The 21965-nt window shown below is 40.9% G+C and overlaps 1 protein-coding gene across 1 annotated transcript in view; it reads left to right on the top strand.

The window, feature by feature from the left end:
* Positions 1 to 21965, top strand: part of RYR3 (ryanodine receptor 3) — a 467844-nt gene that overhangs the window by 293081 nt on the left and 152798 nt on the right. Inside the window, exons 62-67 of the mRNA XM_075193561.1 lie at positions 1932 to 1981; positions 2703 to 2763; positions 8084 to 8322; positions 9342 to 9423; positions 16555 to 16685; positions 17133 to 17453. Of these exons, the coding sequence (XP_075049662.1) occupies positions 1932 to 1981; positions 2703 to 2763; positions 8084 to 8322; positions 9342 to 9423; positions 16555 to 16685; positions 17133 to 17453 (884 nt within the window). The remainder of the gene's footprint in view (positions 1 to 1931; positions 1982 to 2702; positions 2764 to 8083; positions 8323 to 9341; positions 9424 to 16554; positions 16686 to 17132; positions 17454 to 21965) is intronic.

Below are 21965 nucleotides of genomic sequence, written 5' to 3'. Positions count from 1 at the left end.
TGTTTACACCAATATATTTATTATACTTAATTGGAAGCCACCATTGTACTTTTACGTCATTACCACTAGAGGGCCTTCTGGCAAACCATGTAGTGTACGGTATACAGTGCATCCGGAAAGTATTCACAGCGCTTCACTTTTTCCACATTTTGTTATGTTACAGCCTTATTCCAAAATGGAATAAATTCCCTTTTTCCCTAAAAATTCTACACACAATACCCTATAATGACAACGTGAAACAAGTTTTTTTGAGATTTTTGCAAATTTATTAAAAATAAATAACTAAGAAATCACATGTACATAAGTATTCACAACCTTTGCCATGAAGCTCAAAATTGAGCTCCGGTGCATTCTGTTTGAAATGATCCTGCTTGAGATGTTCCTACAGCTTAATTGGAGTCCACCTGTGGTAAGTTCAGCTCATTGGACATGATTTGCAAAGGCACACACCTGTCTATATAAGGTCCCACACTTGACAGTGCATCTCAGAGCACAAACCAAGCATGAAGTCAAAGGAATTGTCTGTAGACAGGATTGTCTCGAGGCAGAAATCTGGGGAAGGGTACAAAAAAGTATCTGCTTCTTTGAAGGTCCCAATAAGCACAGTGGCCTCCATCATCCATAATGGTATAAGTTCGGAACCACCAGGACTCTTCCTAAAGCTGACCGGCCGTCTAAACTGAGCGATTGGGGGAGAAGAGCCCTAGTCAAGGAGGTGACCAAGAACCGGATGGTCACTATGTCAGAGCTACAGCATTCCTCTGTGGAGAGAGGAGAACCTTCCAGAAGGACAAACATCTCTGCAGCAATCCACCAATCAGGCCTGTATGGTAGAGTAGCCAGTCGGAAGCCACTCCTTAGTAAAAAGCACATGGCAGGCGCCTGAAGTTTGCCAAAATTCTCCTGAAGGACTCTCAGACCATGGTCTGATGAGACAAAGATTGAACTCTTTGGCGTGAATGCCAGGCGTCATGTTTTGGAGGAAACCAGGCACCGCTCAACATCAGGCCAATACCATCCCTACAGTGAAGCATGGTGGTGGCAGCATCATGCTGTGGGAATGTTTTTCAACCGCAGGAACTGGGAGACTAGTCAGGATAGAGGGAAAGATGAATGCAACAATGTACAGAGACTTCCTGGATGAAAACCTGCTCCAGAGCGCTCTTGACCTCAGACTGGGGCGACGATTCATCTTTTAGCAGGACAACGACCATAGTCACACAGTCAAGATATAAAAGGAGTGGCTTCAGGACAACTCTGTGAATGTCCTTGAGTGGGCCAGCCAGAGCCCAGACTCGAATCCATTTTAAACATCTCTGGAGAGATCTGAAAATGGCTGTGCACCGACGCTTCCCATCCAACCTGATGGAGCTTGAGAGGTGCTGCAAAGAGGAATGGGCGAAACTGGCACACCTATATTTGGGCAAGCATGTGGCATCACATTCAAAAAGACTTGAAGCTGTAATTGCTGCCAAAGGTGCATCAACATAGTATTGAGCAAAGACTGTGAATACTTATGTACATGAGATTTCTTAATTTTTTATTTTTAATAATTTGGAAAAATCTCAAAAAAACTTTTCACGTTGTCATTATGCGGTATTGTGTGCAGCATTTTGAGGGAAAAAAGGAATTTATTCCATTTTGGAATAAGGATGTAACATAACAAAATGCGTAAAAAGTGAAGCGCTGTGAATACTTTCTGGATGCACTGTATGCACCTGGTCAACGTAGTTCAGCTCAGTCTTCCTTAGCCACATAACTGTTTTATTGTTTTATTGGAAATGAATACAATTTATTTCTGTATGTATGCGTAAGTAGGGCTTTTTGCATGTCCATGTCTTACCAATTTCCGCAGTATTCTTTGCATCTTTTTTTCCTAACTTGTTACCATTTTTCTCTCATTTCCTCTGTACCTTTCCCTGTCACTTCAGTCTGTTCTGCAAACTGGCAGCTCTTGTCAGACATAGGATCTCACTGTTTGGTAAGTCATTCTGAGTTAGGTCAGGAAAGGAACTGCAAGCAAGAGTTGCCTATGCTGAATAATGCATGTAAATAGCACTTAACACGATTTCTGTATTGTGTGAAAGATAATATATAAAGATCTGAGAAACAATTTATATATATATAAAAATAAAATGAAACACAAGTTCACATGGTTTTTTGTGCTAGCTAGCTTTTTATACAGGACACTTTAAGACATATGAGGCTATTAGTACACTTTAAAATCTATGAATACAGTAGAGCAGCTGAAGCAGTCTGTCTCTCCACAACTGTGAACTACAATTGCCCAGCCTGGTGTTGGCAGCAACAAATGGAAACTCACTGGCTGCTCAAGCAGGCTTTAATGTGTAATGTTAAACCGTTGAGCTGTTTTTAAATAAATACCATACTCCACAAACAAAATCTAAAAATTAGAAGCAATGTGTGTGTTTTCATAGTTTTCATTTATTTGGCGACATCACAGTTTGAGTTACTAAGTAATTAAGTAATAAACTGTCCTGTAGCAACCAAACCCAAATATAACATTGTCACTGTTGTGTACGTTTCATATCCTTTCTAATACTGCATGTCACTTGAGCGCCATTGTCACATGTATCAAACACAAGAATGGCACAGTAGCCAGCGCAAACACATTTAATTAACATGATGTATTGACAATACGTGTTTGCTTTAAGATATTTACTCTTGTCCTTTTATTACAGGAAGTGACTCCGCCACCATGGTGAGCTGTCTACACATTCTGGCTCAGACGCTTGACACACGGTACTTTTTATGAGTTTTTATTCTAACCCGCTCTGTTGTTAAACTGTTAACATTGTTTTTTTCTGGCAAATAGGGCAATTAATATTCTTTCTTCAATAAATGAAAAATCATCCAAAAGTATTCTCTCCACACCTCACTGGTATCATAAAAAATTAGTACATGTGACCACAAATTAGATACACTTGCTTGTATAATACCAGAATATTATAATTATTGTTGTTGTTTTGTAAAGCACCACAATGCGCCAGAGAGCAAGACACTGAAAACGGGGCATACATAAAACAGGGTTATACAAGGTAAGGTAGACAAAATAAATGCAGACATAGAAATAAAGGGTATAGAGGGCCCTGCTTATGAGAGATCTTATAATCTAATGGGAAAATTGTACAGTTGAGGCAAGAGAGTGCGGTTCACAGTGGAGATTGGGACAATTGTAAGAGTAGTCAGGGGCGGATTGGGAACTTAAAGTGGCCCTGGATTTTTTTTTAAAGTGGCCTCATGTAGGCGGGGCCACAACTGTAGGTGTGGTCTACCAAAGTAGGCAGGGTTACCATGCCTCTAGACACAACATTGGTAAGCCAGGCCAGTGACTGAGATAGTGACAACAGAACAGGTATTGCATTGGAATAAGTTCCACCACAATACTTGCTAAATATGCTTCCCCATGCAAACGCAATCTTTCCACTGGCAGGGGTTACCGCCAGCAATTATACTGCTATTACTGGCAGTAACACCTGCCAGTGGAGAAAATGCCTTTGCATGGAGAAACCTTTGAAGTGACAAAAGCCCTATTAATTTATTTAAGAGTAGTCCATCCTTTAATAAATCAGGCCCTCATGCAAAATCTTCATTGAGGAATCCCTGAGCAGCAGTGTCTCAAAACCCCATTTGCGCATGCACTAATGGGGTTTTGAGCATGATGAATAAATCCCATAATGTAACAAAAATGTATTCAGACACTTGGCACAAAATCAGGCGATTACCTGCCATCCTTACGTTCAATTATGGCGTTGGATACGGTTGTGCTTCTGTTCGTCCACGTCACTTTTGATCTGCTGCCACCGACAGTGGTTCTGCCTGCCATATCGCCTTACAGTGGAGGAGGAAGGAAAGGCGTAATGAGGCCAGTGAATTGTGGGGGCAGATGGGAGAAGGGGGGGCATAAGATGAAGGGACACTGGAAGACATACAAACAGAGGGGAAGAAAGAAAGGCACCGTCACCCTTAATGTGGAGACAGACACAGAAACAATTTGGGGCGGGGACAGAGAACAACATGGGGAGACACATGGGGGAAACGTACAAAATTGTAGACAGAGACTGTCACACAAAGATGGAGAAAGGAAGGGACAGACACACACACACAATAAAGAGACAGAGATGAATGCACACAAAGGCAGGGGAGGGGAACAAAGTTATAATTGCAAAGTGTTTAATAAGGAAAATGTAAAGATTCTTAATAGTCAGTGGATGATAACAGTTAAAGAAAGTGTGCAAAGTGGGGGCACATTGCTTGACAACCACCTCTTGTCCAGAGGAAAGGGGGGGAGGGGTCAGAGGCACATACACAAAATGACAGAGGCACATCCACAACGGGGGGCAGAAATAGGTGTTGACAAGGACAGACACAGAATGGTAGGGAGCAGACTGCTACAAGCATAAACAGAGGGTGAAACTAACATAGAGGGGAAAACAGAGGAGCGTGTATGTAAAGGTGTGCAGGCTTACTTTGTACAGGAACAGGCAGCGTCATTTCCTCAGCGAGTGAGAGGAATGAAAGGGAGGTGGACGTGAGGAGCAGCCCGCGGCACTTCTTCTGGTGAGGCCGGCTCACAGACGTCGACGAGGGGGCAGAAATGCGCATGTGCAAAGAGGTTGCGGTGCCTTTACAAATGGCCGCGACTGACTCTGTAAGGGAACAGGCAGAGCAGCGCACGGCCGAGCCAATCCAGCTTCTGTCCCAAAATATTGAGCACTGGTTCTACAGCTCAAGCGGCCTCATGACGTCATGGGGGGTGTCATCGGCCTATCGGGAAAATGGCCAATCCGCCCCTGAGTGTAGTGGTTTGACTAGTATAGGTGGGATTAGGGTAAGCTCTAATAAAGAGATGAGTTTCCAGACAGCGTTTAATGATTTGAAGGCTAGGTTAGAGGCTGATTGAACGTGGTAAGGAATTCCATAAGTTGGTGTTGCCACATGAGAAATCTTGTAGGCAGGAGTGGTTATTAGAGGAGAGGCGCTGGTGGTGGTGTTGTTGAGGACTTTGTAGATAAGATTGAGTAATTTGAATTTAAATCCAGAGGACTTGAAGAGCCAATATAAGGATTTGAGAGTGGTGCTGCAGATATAGAACAGCAAGATAGGAAGGATTGTCTTGCCACATAATTTTGGACAGCTTAAAGCATGGATAAGTGGGTGAGGGGAATAGGAGGAGATTGCAGTAGTCAAGGCAAAAGAAGATGACAGAATGAATGAGTTTTGTTTGTATCTTCGGTAAGAAAAAGGAGTACTCTAGTAAATTTTCCAGTGTGAAAGCAACAAGACTAGGAGAGAGACTGAACATGAGAAACAAAGCAGAGGCAAGTGTTTACACCTAGACAACAGGATTGGGAGACTGTATAAATTGTGGTGTTGCTGATGCTGAGGGAAAGTTAATTTGAGGGGTGGTGGTGAATCCAGGAGGAGGGAAAATGATAAGCTCAGTTTTAGACATGTTGAGCTTTAGGTTTTGTTAGGGTGTCAATGTGGAGATAGCAGAGTAATAGTTAGTTACAAAATGTAGTACAGAAGAGACAGGTCGGGGAAGAGAGGTAGATTTGGCTGTCGTCAGAGTAGAGGAGGCTGAATAAGTGAATAAGTTTACGAAGAGAAGAGGTTTGCAGTGAGAAGGGCAGAGGCTGGGAACAGAGTCTTGTGTGATGGGCAGCACGGTGGCTAAGTGGTTAGCACGTCTGCCTCACAGCGCTGGGGTCATGAGTTCAATTCCCGACCATGGCCTTATCTGTGTGGAGTTTGTATGTTCTCACTGTGTTTGCGTGGGTTTCCCCCGGGTGCTCCAGTTTCCTCCCACACTCCAAAAACATACTGGTAGGCACTGGTAGGCTAATTGGCTCCTATTAAAATTGACCCTAGTCTCTCTTTCTCTCTCTCTGTCTGTGTATGTTAGGGAATTTAGACTGTAAGCCCCAATGGGGCAGGGACTGATGTGAGTGAGTTCTCTGTACAGCGCTGCGGAACCAGTGGCGCTGTATAAATAAATGATGATGATGAAGGTAGTGGAAGGTAGAATGTACCAGAACTAGAGACACTGAAGGAGCAATTAGATGGATAGGAAGTAATACATAAAAGAATTGGGTGACAAATGCCAAAGGAGTGAAGGTGCGCATGAAAAGTGGGTGATCAACACTGTCAGAAGCTGCAGAGCAGTCTAGGAGGATGAATATGAAGAAGTGACTGAAAATAGATTTTTGATTACTCTTGTGAGGTAATCAGTCTCAATGGAATGTTGGGCACAGAAGCCTAATTACATAGAGTTTACATTACATGGCCTTCATGACACAGTTCTTTCCTGGTTCACTTTCTACCTGTTGAACCGCTTCTTTAATGTTTCTGCCACTGGCACATCCTCCCCTTCACTCCCACTATCTGTTGGAGTCCCACAAGGCTCTGGTCTTGGCCCTTTACTTTTTTCATTGTACACCTCTTCTCTTGGGGCACTAATTTGCTCATTCGGCCTCCAATACCACCTTTGTGCTGATGACACCCAAGTCTATATCTCTTCCCCAGACCTCTCTCCTTCTCTATTACATTCTTACTCTTGTGTAACCAACTGTCTTTCTGCTATCTCTGCATGGATGTCCCAACCCTACCTAAAGCTCAACAAGTCCAAAACAGAGCTTATTATGTTTCCACCTGCCAGAGTCATTACCTGCCCTCAAATCTCCCTCACTGTCAATAACATCACAATTTTCTTAGTCTCCCAAGCCTGCTGCCTTAGTGTTGTACTTGTTTCAGCCCTCTGCTTTATTCCTTATATCTAGACTCTCTTCCAGTCCTGTCGACTCCACCTTAAAAACGTTGCCAGAATATGCTCTTTTCTTACTCAACATGCTACCAAAATTCCATTCTTTCATCATCTTCCTTCTTGATTATTGCAACCTCATGCTATTTGGCATTCCTGACACTCATATATCCACACTTCAATCCGTCCTAAATGCTGCTGCAAAACTAATCCTCCTCTCACCGCTTTACATCTACTGCACCACTTTCCTGTGTCCTCCAGAATCAAATTCAAATTACTCACCCTTACCTACAAAGCCCTCAAAACATTACCCCTGCATAAATTTCAAAACTAATATCAAATACTCTCCCTCCCGCCCTCTTTGATGTACCTCTGGCCTGCACCTTGTCTCGTCTCTGGTAACCACCTCTCACTCCCACCTACAAGACTTCTCCCTTGCTGCTTCCCACTTATGGAATTCCCTACTATGCTCAATCACACTTTATCACAGCCTTCAAATCTTTAGACGCCCTTTGAAAACCCATCTCTTTTTTTAGAGGTGACCTTATCCCCGATAACACTATTCATACTAATGCACCCTCACTACTGTCCCACTCTCCACTCTGAGCCGCACTTGCTCCTCTTGTATCAGCTGTGCCCATTTCCACTTAGAATGTAAGCTCTCTAATGAGCAGGGTCCTTCGTACCTTCATACCCTTTGTTTTCATGTCTGCATTTATTTTGTCTACATTGTATGTCGTGTTTTATGTATGTACTGCTTTCCCTACTGTACGGCACTGCAGAGAACTGTGGCGCCTTATAAATCTACGGTAATAATAATAATAGAGTTGAGAAGGGTGTGGCGGGAGAGAAACTGAGATAGGTGGTTGTACAGACGTCGCTCAAGCAGTTTGGAGGCAAAGGGGAGGAATGAAATAGGGCAGTTAGAGAGAGGCTGGTTCGAGAGATAATTTCTTTAGGATTAGTGAGATGTTTAAAGGATAATGTAAATTTGTCAGTGGAGAGAGAAATGTTGAAGAGGTAAGCTAGATGTGGGCAAGGATTGGTGGAGAGGGAGCAGAGAAGATGGAAGGTAATCGGGTTGAGGGGTCAAGTTGTAGGGTGAGGTGATTGCAGAGTCTTTGACCTTGGTTACAGGGTGGATTGGGAAGTGTAGGAGAAGAATGTGGTGTGAGGGATCTGGCATGAGGGAATAACTTGTTGAATTTCATGTTGATTTTGGCTTTGGATTAAATCGCAAAATCATAGACTATTTAACACAATTTAACACAAACTTGTCTATTTTTCCTGCTCGTTTAGCACAGTGATGAAATCTGGTTCTGAGCTGGTAAAGGCTGGAGTTCGCGCTTTCTTTGAAAATGCTGCAGAAGACTTGGAAAAGACTTTGGAAAATCTGAAGCTGGGAAAGTTCACTCACTCAAGGACTCAGATGAAGGGAGTCTCTCAGAATATTAATTACACAACAGTGGCACTGCTTCCTATCCTGACCTCCATCTTTGAACACGTGGCTCGTCACCAATTTGGTGTTGATTTGCTGTGTATGTTCATTCCTTATTTAAATCCTGACTTTATCCTACACAAAATATAACTTTTAATAGCATGTATATCTATAAGCATGAGATGCTCAGCAGATTGTATCAGATATGTCGGTCCCAAGGCAGTTGGAATTGACTACAAAATTTATCAGGGCTACAAGTATGTTTCAAATGACTACAATAAAAATTAAAAGGAGTGCTTTGTGAGAAAAAGATGATGGTTCTAGTGGTTTGAAGGTTACATTCAGCTTCCTTAAAGAAGCGCTTAAGCTAAAAAAAAACATACTGTATACCAAACAGTATACTGTCTTCTGTCAATTGGATTGCACTGTGACTTGAATTTCAAGTGAAGGTTTAGACAGAGAAAATATCACTTAATATGTTTCATGTCCACCAATCGGCTATTGAACTGCTCCATTGTTATCAAAACCAGCAAGGAGCTTCTCTTTCATCAAAAGAGCCAATCAGTAGATGATTGGTTTAGAGGAAACATTGAGACACTTAAGGTGTAGCTGCTATTTCCTCCCTGTAAACACACACACTTAACTCAAGTCTTTAGTACAATCCAGGAGCAGGGATCCATAGACATTATAATGATATACAGAGGAAATTGGAGAGGACAAGAGAATGTATTTTCCTAATGCAAGGGCTTTTATTAAGAGGGCAAGGTCAGTGAGCACTTCCAAGTGTGTAATTTCATACCTATTGTTTTTAGGCTTCATTGTACCTTCCTGTAAGAATGAAACTCTACTGTCACTATTGATAATTATAAATGGTGTGTGTTCATGGGGGGAATAATGTAAGAACAATATGTGTTCCGAAAAGATGAGAATTCAGATATAAGAACCGCTGACAAAAAGCAAAGCAGGAAATGTCATTTTTTTTATGTGATATTGGAGCAGAGAAGTATAGATAAAGCGACAAGCTAGAATTTATTCTGGAGATATCTTTGTGTGTGATCAATACTGTAATCGGTAATTCATGAACTAGATACAGTAAATGTTGTCCCTATTTTCCTTCAGTGGATGATGTGCAAGTTTCCTGTTATCGGATCCTCTGCAGTCTCTATTCCCTTGGAACAGGAAAAAACATCTATGTTGAAAGGTACCATATTATACCAGTTTGATTTTAGTAATATAACTGTCAGGTATGGGTTTACTGCTATATTTAATGTTGTTACCAGCAATTAAATCTATAGTTAAAATCGCTTTTGTGTAATTTAAATAAAGGAGTTCAATCCTTGGCTGAAATGTGGAGAGATACAGGCAGGGTGGTGTTGCATTTGTTTAGGGGGCTGATGACCTAGTGAGTAGACTTCTAGCATACCTGGACATCTTGCCCTGCCAATCCTTATTTGTTATTAATAAGACTAAGAGAACCTATGATAACCTGTGCATGACATAAGAATCTTATGATAAGATTAACGTATGCTTGGATAATTGCTGTCTAGAGACATTCATGTTTTGACTCATGCTAAACATACAGTACTTTAACAATGATTCAGTTCCCAAGTCATCTATGGCATGCATACTGTGGGGAAATTAGTTATCAATATGCTAACAAATGTGCTTTGTACCTTGCTAGCCACTAGGATAAAAGGAAAAGAAGATAGTTTTGTAAACAAAAACAAAAAATAGGGATATTTATTATTATTTATTTCATAGAGAGGTGCATTTTACATCACAATGTTACTTCATCAGTGTGACAGGAGTTTCCCATTGCTACCCTCTGTTGTTGGGGAACAATGCTTCTTCCTATATTAACTCTTGGTATGTGACTTCCTACTTGCCTACATGCCCCTCCTTGTGACCTGACACTGTCACATGCAGCTCTGTCCTCACAGATACAAAAGTGGACTGGTCACTGCTTCCTACACTATTATCTCCTGAAATAATATGTGCTTCTGTGAACATACTGATAATCTGATTGGTTACAGGCTGCACTGGCATTGTCCATTTTAAAACTGGCCACATCTCAGACGAGCAGGAGATTTACAATTGAGTACAATAATAGTCAAATGTGCCTTAATAAGAACCTCCTGCCCCCCCCCCCCCCCGCTCGGGTGTACAGTTCTATTTTGCTTTTTTTTTTTGCTGATTTAAAGATATGTAAACCCCCACTTTAAAATCATATACACAGTATTTTTCCTCTAAGGACAATAACGTTTTGATGATTACTGCTATTTAGAGCTGGAGGGAGATACTCAAGAGAGTATGACAATAATGTGTAGTTAGAGGAGATTCTGCAGACTTGCAATTAACCTCTGCAGCCTTGCAGGGTTGCAGCTTATTAGCAAAGCATCTCACAGGAGAGAGATTTTTTTAGACACATTCTGTCTATGCACTCAGGAGTAGACAACTAAAATATTTACAGTGTAAATATCACCTGATAATGCATTTGCTTTATTGTCTTCTCATTGCTATTGTTGTTGGGTGAAAAGAGATTGAATTTGTTAACAATTGCTTTCAGTATTAAAGTACTAGCTGGTAAATTAACAATTTCCAAGTATACAAATTCACACTGGGAGGCTGTGCTCTCTAGGGTATGTTCTACATCTACATCATTTATATTTAGCTTACAGTGCCCTAGTATATAAATGGCAGTGGGTCACAATGTGGTTTGCAACCTGCACATCTTATTGTCTGTATAAACAGAATTAAATGCCTACTTGCATACAGCAGAGATGCGTCTGATGCTTACAGTGTTCCAGTACATGACACAGGCGTCAGATGTTCTGACACATCACGTCTTCCTGATACAGTACTGCTAGGGATTAAGCACCGGGAGCAGGCTGTGTCCAGCAATGATACCAACAGCTTCCATTTCTCAGGAAGAGGCTTCCACAAAGCAGAATGTCAAAATCCTAGCTGACAAGTGGAATATACTATGTTGTTAGTTTTTTATATCTCAATACTCCAGGGCTCCACTTATTTACCCTAAACCCTTTAACGCCATTGACTGTGTTTTTACATAACTCTGTTACAAAGGCTGTAATATTACACATTCTGCCACTTACGCACGGACTGTGTGGCAGAGTAGAAAATTCCATCTGGATAAATTGCTTGTCTGTAGAAATGTCAGTTGTCTGAATGCCCCCCCCCCTTTATTGAGGCCGACATGTAGCAACTAAATTGCCTGTCAAAAAGAACAGACAGCAAGCTGTGAGATAGCCAATCAATTCAACGTTCCAGCAGCTTAATTCAGACAACAGGGAAGAAAGCCAGCAGGAGCAGAACATAAATACCTCAAGCTGATTAATTGGGTTCTCTATCTCTGTATCATTCAAACCACATGGACAAAATCAAAGATTTTACTTCAGAGCTGCTGATGGAATAAGTTAACCATAAGTACCAGTAGCCACTGTGTAATCCAATTAAGGTGTCAACCGTGGATGTGCAGGCGTGTTATAAAAGGTGGAGTCCATAGTAATTTATTGTAAGATATATTTGTATGTAGTATTGTGTGTTTATACACCCAGTGGACACTTTATTAGGTGCACCTGCTCGTTAATGCAAATATCTAACCAGCCAATCATGTGGCAGCAGTTCAATGCATAAAAGCATACATACATCATCATCATCATCAACATTTATTTATATAGCGCCAGCAAATTCCGTAGCGCTTTACAATTGGGAACAAACATTAATAATACAATACTGGATAATACATACAGACAGAGAGGTAAGAGAACCCTGCTCGAAAGCTTACAATCTATAGGACAATGGGACTTACAAACACAAGGGCATGTGCTACATCATATTGCACAATGGACCAGCCAGACTGCAAAGGTAAAAGTACTGAGTGGGCTGTGTGTGTTGCAATGTTGGTCAGAATGTTGTTGTCTTGCGTTAGCAGTGTAGAGGGTGGTAATAGGGTAATCTAGGGAAATTAAGATGATGGTTGAGGAATATCATAACCTTGTCTGAAGAGGTGGGTTTTTCAGTGAACGTACATACATGGTCAATAGGTTCATTGGTCCTTTAGACCAAACACCAGAATGGGGGAAATGTGATCAAAGTGATTTTGACCATGGAATGATTGTTTGTGTTAGATGGGGTGGTTTGAGTATCCGGGAAACCGCTGATCTCCTGGGATTTTCATTCATACAGTGTTTGCAGAGAAAAGTGTGCAAAACAAAAAAACATCTGTTTGTTCAATTCTGTGGGTTAAAACGCTTTTTTAATGAGAGAGGTCAGAGGGTACTTGTTCAAGCTGATAGGAAGGCAATAGTAACTCAAATAACCAGTGGTATACAGAAGAACTCAGCATATTAAACCTTGAAGTGGATGGGCTACAGCAGCACAAGCTTGGACTGAGTTCTACTCCTGTCAGCTAAAAACAGGAAACTGAAGCTACAGTGATCAGAGGCTCACCAAAACTAGATGGTTGAAGATTGGAAAATGGTTGTCTGGTCTGATGAATCTTGACTTCTGCTGCATCATGCAGATGGTAGGGTCAGAATTTTGGTATAAACAGGAATCCATGGCTCCATCCTGTCTTGTGCCAACTGTGCAGGCTGTAGGTGGTGGTGTAATGGTGTGAGGAATGTTTTCTTGGCACAGACCCCTTAATACCAAAATTAATGCTTTAGCCTACCTGATTATTGTTGCTGACCATGTGCATCCCTATATAGCCACATTCTACCAATCTTCTAATAGCGACTTCCAGCAGGATAACGTGCCATGTAACAAAGCACATGTCATCTCAAACTGATTCATTGAACATGACAATGATTCATATACCCAGGGGGTATATTTAATAAACTGCAGGTTTAGAAAAAGTGGAGATGTTGCCTATAGCAACCAATCAGATCCTAGCTGTCATTTAGTAGAATGTACTAAATAAATGACAGCTAGATCTGCTATAGGCAACATCTCCACTTTTTCAAACCCGCAGTTTAGTAAATATACCCCCAGATCTTAATGTAATAGGAGCACCTTTGGGATGTGGTGGAACAGGAGATGTGCAGCCGACAAATCTGCAGCAACTGTATGATGCTGTGATGTCAGCATGGACCAGAATCTCTTAGGAATGTTTCCAGCAACTTGTTGAATCAATGCTATGCTCTGAGGACAAAGGGGGGGCAGGGGTCGTACCCAGTACAAGAAAGGTTAATAAAGTGGCCACTTAATGCACGTTCAGCATTTACATTAGTCTTCTAGTCTTTTGAGGCAAAGCTGTAATATTGCAAGGCATTATTTGTGTTTTGGGACATTTTATCTGTTACACAGCTGTTCAATTAATTGTGTTTAACATTTTTAAAGAACATAAAAATAGAACCATGCAAGTATAACTGTAGATAAAGGCTTGTTAGTCTACTTAGTTATGAACTCCCCATTGCTGTTGTTTATACCAATAACTATCTGATTCTTTTGATAAACACATTTGAAAATATTTTTTGTGAATATTACACTTTAGGATTACTCCTGAGATTACCTCCTTCAGATTGCATTTTATTTACATTCAAGTACTATTTATTTGCCCTATTTTGAATTTACCACACAGAAGATGATGTCCAGGACTAAACACTAAACTCCAAGTGTTGTCTAAGTAGAAATCACTACCAACTGCTAAGGTCCTTAGGGTATTAACCCCAAATACTGATATATTTTACACTATGTATACTCACACACACACACATATATGACTTTGCATTGGCAGATTAAATCCAATTGATGCTTTATCTCATGCGAAGCATTGATTCATTATTATTATTATTATTATTATTATTATTATTATTATTATTATATTTGACTTATAAGGCGCCACAAAGGGTCCGCAGCGCCGTACATTACATGTACAGAAAACAGAACCAAGACACAACATGATACACAAATATATACAAACACAGGTGACAGGGTAAAGCAAATCAGATTATTTTTGACAGATAGTGAAAGGGATAGTAGAAATCAGCAAGAAGGCCGAAGATTAATAAAACAGGGAAAACAGGGCTAGCGAAGCAGGCCAAGAGGTACAGAGGGTCAAGGAACAGTAGAAGGCGCACACAAGGAAAGAGGGCCCTGCTCATGAGAGCTAACAACCTAAAGGGAAGGGGGAGACACATAAATGGGGGTACTAACTGGGTGAGAGAGCCAGGACAAGAAAGTTAGGAGGACTGATAGACTTGAATAAAGAAATGAGTCTTAAGGGCACGCTTGAAGTCTTTGAGAGTAGATGCTAACCTGATGGAACGTGGAAGATCGTTCCACAGCAGGGGAGCAGCCCGGGCAAAGTCCTGAAGACGAGAGTGAGAGGAGGTGATCAGTGAAGTAGTGAGGCGGCGGTCAGAGGAAGAGCGGAGGGGGCGGGTAGGAGTGTAGGTAGAGATGAGATTGGAGATGTAGGGAGGGGAAGATTGACTAAGAGCTTTAAAGGTGAGGGTGAGGAGTTTAAATTTAATTCTGTAGGGTATGGGGAGCCAATGTAGTGACTGTTGGAGGGAGACTGCATAGATAGAGCGGCGGGAGAGAAAAATGAGGCGGGCAGCAGCATTGAGGATAGACTTAAGAGGATCAAGGCGAGAATCAGGTAGGCCAGAGAGAAGAAGGTTACAGTAGTCAAGGCGAGAGATAATAAGCGAGTGAACAAGGGTTTTCGTGGCTTCCGTGGTGAGAAAGGGACGTATCTTAGAAATATTCCGAAGGTGGAAGTAACAGGATTTAGAGAGGGACAGAATGTGAGGCGTAAATGAGAGGGAGGAATCAAGGATGACCCCAAGGCATCGGACTTGGGGGACAGAAACGAGGGTAGTGTTATTAACAGAAATAGAGAGGGGGGGGGGGGAGATGGGAGAGTCCTGGCAGGGGGGAAGACTATAAGCTCGGTCTTGAAAATATGAGTTTAAGGAAGCGTTGGGACAACCAAGATGAGATGACCGAGAGACAGGAGGAAACACGAGACAAAAGGGAAGGGGAGAGGTCAGGGGATGAAAGATAGATTTGGGTATCATCAGCATAGAGGTGGTACTGGAGGCCAAGGGACTGGATGAGGACACCAAGGGAGGAGGTGTAGAGGAAGAAAAGCAGGGGGCCAAGAACGGAGCCTTGAGGAACGCCAATGGGTAGGGGAAGAGGGGGTGATGTAGAATCATGAGTAGAGACTGAGAAGGAGCGGTTGGTGAGGTAAGAGGAAAACCAGGAGAGGACAGTGTTACATAGGCCTAAAGATTTGAGAGTTTGCAAAAGGAGTGCGTGGTCAACGGTATCGAAGGCAGCAGAGAGGTCAAGAAGGATAAGAAGGGAGTAGTGTCTATTGGATTTAGCGAGGAGAAGGTCATTTAGTGTCCTTAGTGAGGGCAGTTTCAGTGGAGTGGAGGGGGCGAAAACCAGATTGGAGCGGGTCAAGTAGTGAGTGAGAGGAAAGAAAGGAGGTGAGACGGTTGTAAACAACCCGTTCAAGGAGTCAATTAGAAGCATATATTTCATTATTGACCATTTTAAATATCTGTCATATCTTTTTATATAAATTATATGAAGAAGACAGATTCAATAGCCCTGGCTCTTAGTGATTTGATAGTCTGCATAATGGTTCAACAACAAAAAAAATTACTGCTTTAACAGGGTTTAGGTAGTAAATGTAGTTTCATTACAGAACCGGCTTGTGACTGGTCTTACTGCGCACACCCTTTCCAGTTATTGTCTGTGGCTGTGAGAGAAATGAAGCAGCACTTGGGGCGCTCGCTCTGAAGGGAGCATATTTTCCTAGGTAGTAGTTCACCAAAAGTTTTGGGTACAGCTGAGATGAGCAAAAATGCAAAATCTTACTTACCTGCTCTCCAGCAGTATTTAAATTCCGAAGGTCCCGAATGCCTGTAATAGTGCAGCACAGAAGATCCGCTCTTCTGCCACTACTTGCCTGGCAGACAATGTGTTGTCAATAACCCTCTTTTTTGAATGTCTAATTCCTGTGAATGGCAAGTTCATGGGGAAAAGGCTTTGACAACCACGTTGTAGTCTGAAAAGATCTGCCTTGAGGAAAGAAGTTCTCCTGTACTAGGATCAGGCATGAGGAGACCCACCCAATCAGGGTATCGTCAGAGCATATGTTAGGAAGATTTTGTATCTTATTTTATCTTTCTCAGTTCCTTCCAAACCTTGGGTGGAATTGACCTTTGTTATAACATAAATACTATTAAATGGAAAATATACATAATTTAGTAATTAAGATGAGTATTTTCTATTTTACTTTTGATTTTGTCCAAAGACAGTTAAAAACAATAATCCTTTAATCCTACAGGCAACGACCAGCCCTGGGAGAATGTCTGGCAGCTCTGGCCGGAGCTATTCCTGTTGCTTTTCTTGAACCATCACTAAACCACAACAACTCACTTTCAGTTTTTAACACTAAATCTCCCAGAGAGAGAGCCAGTAAGTATCCTCCAGTTGTCAGGCAACTAATTTTCTATGCCAGTCTTTGGCGCCTTGGCATTTAGCACATTATTTATAGAGCTACTGTACAGGTGACAAATGCACTGTATACTACTACTACTCTGGAATATGTATTATTCGCTGGTTTATGTGTTGTGATATTAGAACAAAATTGACACAGTTTGCCTTTGTCTACTTTATAATGAATTACAGTAAATCAGCATAATCCAGAATTATGTAACAATTGGTTCCTCATCAGTATTTGGAGAGAGGCAAGTTATATTTTAAAGAAATGTTAAGAAATATTTTTTTCTGAATGTCTTCCCTTTAACACTACTATTTTAAAGATGTCTATAATAGACTATAAACCATTTTTTCTGTTGGTCCTGTGTAGAGAACACCTTGAGGTATTTGGGCTTTATTTTGATGAAGATAACTCTACTGCAGTTTTAGGTATGCCAGACACAGTGGAAGAAATGTGTCCAGAAATGCCACACTTGGAGGGTCTGATGAAAGAGATTAATGACTTGGCGGAATCTGGAGCTAGGTATACAGAGATGCCACATGTTATTGAAGTTGTCCTGCCAATGCTGTGCAACTATCTGTCCTACTGGTGGGAGAGGGGCACAGAGAATGTGCCAGAAAACGCCAGGCCGTGCTGTACTCAGGTGACTTCAGAACACCTAAGTGTCATTTTAGGCAACATCCTGAAGATCATCAACAACAATCTAGGAATAGATGAAGCTTCCTGGATGAAGAGAATTGCAGGTAATCCTCCATGTGATGATCTGTAGATTCACATGCCTAAATATTGTCAGTCTTGCATCACTGCCCAGACACTTGGTTTAAAAATCTTTCTCACAAGGTATTAAAGGAATTATGTGCAAAGCCTCTTGACATTTTTCATGTCACTGACAGTCATTTTACTTTATATAATAGCTTCACATTAATCTGAAAGAAAAGAAAAAAGATTGAGCCATACTGCCTCAAAGCAGCACTAGCTATCACTTTATCTGCAGCCAGGTCTCCGTTTTATTGATCCAGACCCACGATAATGGGCTCCTTTTATTTACTTGCCAGTTTTGTTTATGTGCACTACATTTTAAGGTACTACAGTACCTAAACATTGCAGATTTCTTCTCGCACCCGGAGAAATCTGTGGGGTTACATCACCGCGGAGTGCCTGTGTGACCATTCCGGAGGCACTCTGACACTAATTGACTACCCTCCTAAAGGAAGTGATTGTATTCAAGTGAATTGATGAGCTGTATTCTCATGGCTATTGGTACAGGCCACAAAAAGAATGCTTCCACTGTGTGTTAGAGGCAGGTTAACCTCAATATATTCATGTTTGCATGTGCAAATCAAAATCAAACTGGAAACCATTTTGTCTGTAGAAAGCAATAGACTAACAACATATTCAGAAGTGAGAACACGTGACACATGTAGGCTATAAGAAAAAAATTGTTAAGAATTATTGATATATTTTTTATTTTCAAGTTTCTGGAGTTTTCAGTGTACAGAATGTAACATTAAATACAAATAAGTTATGTTGGTTCAGATAAACATATATTAAAAAAAAAAAAAGTCATCAGCGTAAGTGTGGATAATTCTTGAATCGTGCATCAAACAATGATGGTACTACCGTTGTATGGTCAGCAGGATAATACTCTTTCCTTCCCATCATTCCTACCCATGACATCATCTTCAGAGAGGTTTAACCAGGCAACCTCTCTCTGACCTGTAATTGAAATACACCTGTGAGACCTACATCACAACTTTTGACTTTACTGTAATTGATGAGGTCTAGTCTCGAGTGTGATCTTTATTAGCTTCATTTCACAAGGGGTATATTTTATTACATAGAGGGGGCATTAGACTTTTTTTTTTAACAGTCATACTAGTCATTGTTACAATATGTTATATTGCCCAAAGGGGTAGATCCAGAATATATAGCCTTCTTATACTTCTGTGATGTCATGTAAATGGCAGGACCAAATAAAAATGAAGGGAGAAATGTAAACATGATACATGCAGACAAATAATATAAATTAGATATATTATTAGATAGTCCATTTCATAGTCATAGTTCATTTCCTGATCAAGAATGTCATAATTTAACTATGCTGAATTGCATTTACCTGCAGTATTTATCATCCAGGTAATAGGACAATACATGCTGCAGGATATATTTTATGAACGCTTAGTCATTTTCTTTGGTTATTTATACTTCCCATGTTTATCAAAATGACACTAAATGCACTCCACATTACTTGCTATATATATGTTCTGTGATCCTGAAAGCAGTTCATGAAATATTACTTTGTTTAGCATTTCTTTTCAAATACTAGATATTGACTTGATTTACAATGCTTGTATATTATTGTATAGCAGATGAACCTTTAGGTTTGCGACCTTTACATTTTATAAAACTGTACATTTAACCCACCTTACATTCTTGTGAATAGAAGACATCTCTGAGTACGTTTTGCTTTTAAAGATTACAAAGTGCTGTTGTGTGATACCGTATAGCTTCTCACAATGCACAAAGTGAAATTCACTCCTTGGCAGGTATGCCTGATGAAAGGTAGCTTTGTATTTCTTTAGCATTAAAGTGTACCTGCCACCTACATACAACTTACACATTATACATCTTGAATCTACTTAAAACAAGATCTAATAGGGCGCTTCACTCAGGTGTGCAGCTGTGTAAATACCTCGGAGTTTCCACACACAACTCCACAATAAAATACACTGTAATACACAAAATGGTACGTACACTGGCACTCCCGTTCTTGAAACACAGAGAACTTCTAAATCAGAGAGATACACTCCCTCAATCCTCTCATCATGTGAGGTACATAATAAAAAAGAAAGAAAACCAACATAGCATAATAACGTAAAACATCAAGTATAGTCCACCGCCACTATGGGCATGTATGGAGTGTTCAAAACTTGGTGATGATAATAAGTTTCAATACAGCACCTGTGATCCTTCCTCCAATTTCCTCCCCCTCAGGGTATGAGCTTACATTCAGAAAGTCAAATATAGGCCTGTAGAATAATTCTCTGTTTCCTTACAGACGTCTCAGCACGTGTGTTGTCACACTCCACTCACCTCTGCATCTCCCAGAAGCAACATACGAAAAGTAGGCAGGTCTGGATTATTGGTCACTCTTGAATAGCCATATCTGGAATGATGCAATGGAGGAATCAGGCTGAGAGTAGTCATACACGGTGGGAACTGGTACACGGATATCAGGCAGGGAGTAGTCAGACACTCTGGGAACTGATACACAGATATCAGGCAAAGAGAAGTCAGAGACACTGGGAACCGGTACATGGATATCAGGCAGCGAAGTACACAAGGATGTTCCACAGACTTGGTCAGACAGTCGATACTGATCCGTAGTCCGGCTGTCACTTACTGGACCCTGTCTTCTTTGCCACGTTCCCCCAAAATATTTCTCTTCAATTCATCTCGTCTCTGACTTCTCTCTGCCTGATATCTGTGTATCAGTTCCCAGAGTGTCTGACTACTCCCTGCCCAGTGATGTCATCAAGCAGCCAGCTTTCAATACATTGGATCTGAATGTTCATAAGAGATCAGTATCTCAGGAACTTCTGCCCACAGCAGCACCTAATGTATATAGTTGCTTATATACTTATGCTGAACCATTTATGTTTTTCTTATCAGTCAATTTTATTGAAAGATTTCTTTAAAATTTTAGGGTTGCGGATATATGCTAAGCCCCAAAAGAATTAAAATTTCTAATCTCTTGGAGATAGCAAATACATTTGCCTCATTCTACAACTTGCAGACAGACCCTCAAGTTTCACAATATTCTGCCCAATCTATAAACATTTTTTTATCTAGTTTACACCTCCCTAAAATTAATCCTAAACTTGAAGTATCTTTAAATATTCAATGGACGGAGGATGAGGTGATAGAGCTATTAAATCCTTGACTAGTAAGAAAGCCCCAGCTCCCGATGTATTTATCAACCATTTTTTTTTATAAAACTTTCCACCGTGATCCTTTCCTTATACTTGAAGCATATTAGTGTGTTTTTTCCCGTAAGAAATGCTGGAAGTGCAAACAATTACTATTCCCAAATCTTATCGTTCAATAGCCCTTTTAAGTGCGGATTTAAAAATGTATGTCAAACTGATATCTAACAGATTAAACCCAATTATCCCGTCCTTAGTTAACCAAGATCAGGTCAGTTTTGTACTTGGGAGACATGCACCAGATAACAATTGAAACCCCTCTACAGCTCCTATTACTTGATGCTGAAAATGCTCCTCTGGGATTACATGGAACAGATTCTATGTAATTTTGATTTTATTGACGCTTCCTACGATCTATTTTAACTCTTTATAACAGTCCTTCAGGACTTGTCTTCAGTAATGGATTTTCCCAATTCCTTGACAACTTTGTGGCCTGGCTCACTTATTTCGTATCCTTTGACCTGCCTACACTCATTCTAGGTGATTTCAACATGCCCATTGATAATCCTATTGTCTCTTCTGCCACTAAACTTCTTTCACCTACTTCCTCCTTTGGTCTCTCGTAAATGGACCTCATCTCTAACCCATTGTGATGGCACTCCCTTGACCTTGTCTTCTCCCACTACAGCTCCATCTTTAGTTTCTCCAATTTAGCCTCATCACTCTCCGACCACAACCTCCTTTCCTTCAACCTCACCTTACCTTGCACCTTAATACACATGTACACAACAAAACCTAAGTACTCTTAACCCAATCCACTTCTCATTTTCATTAAAAAAAACTTTTTTCTCCATTGACTGCATTGTCCTGTCATAATTAGTCTGCCTCTTTCTATAACAAAACACTCACTTCAGTCTTAGACAGTGCAGCTCCAGCTACTACATATAGTCTAAGACGATCCAGGACCCAGCCATGGCACAACAAACAGACCCGCTACCTGCAAAAGTGCTCCAGCACTGCAGAGCGCCACTGGAGGAAATCTTGTTCCTATCTCGATTTTCCTCCACTGTAAATTCATCCTTTCATCTTACAGCGCTGCCCTTTCAATTGCCAAACAAACATTCTTCAAATCTATAATATCCACCCAGTCTTCTAACCCACGTCGCCTCTTTGCCACTTTCAACTCACTTCTCTGTGCACCTGCACCTCTTCCTCCTTCCTCCCTCTCTGCCCATAATTTTGCCACCTATTTCAAAGACCAATTTGGCACCAATCAACAAGATATTTCCTCATGCCAAATTCCACTCACTCTACCCACCTTTACCTGCG

Source organism: Mixophyes fleayi, chromosome 12, assembly GCF_038048845.1.
Source record: "Mixophyes fleayi isolate aMixFle1 chromosome 12, aMixFle1.hap1, whole genome shotgun sequence".
Classification (NCBI taxonomy): Eukaryota; Metazoa; Chordata; class Amphibia; order Anura; family Limnodynastidae; genus Mixophyes; species Mixophyes fleayi.
This window is presented reverse-complemented; position numbering and strand designations above follow the sequence as displayed.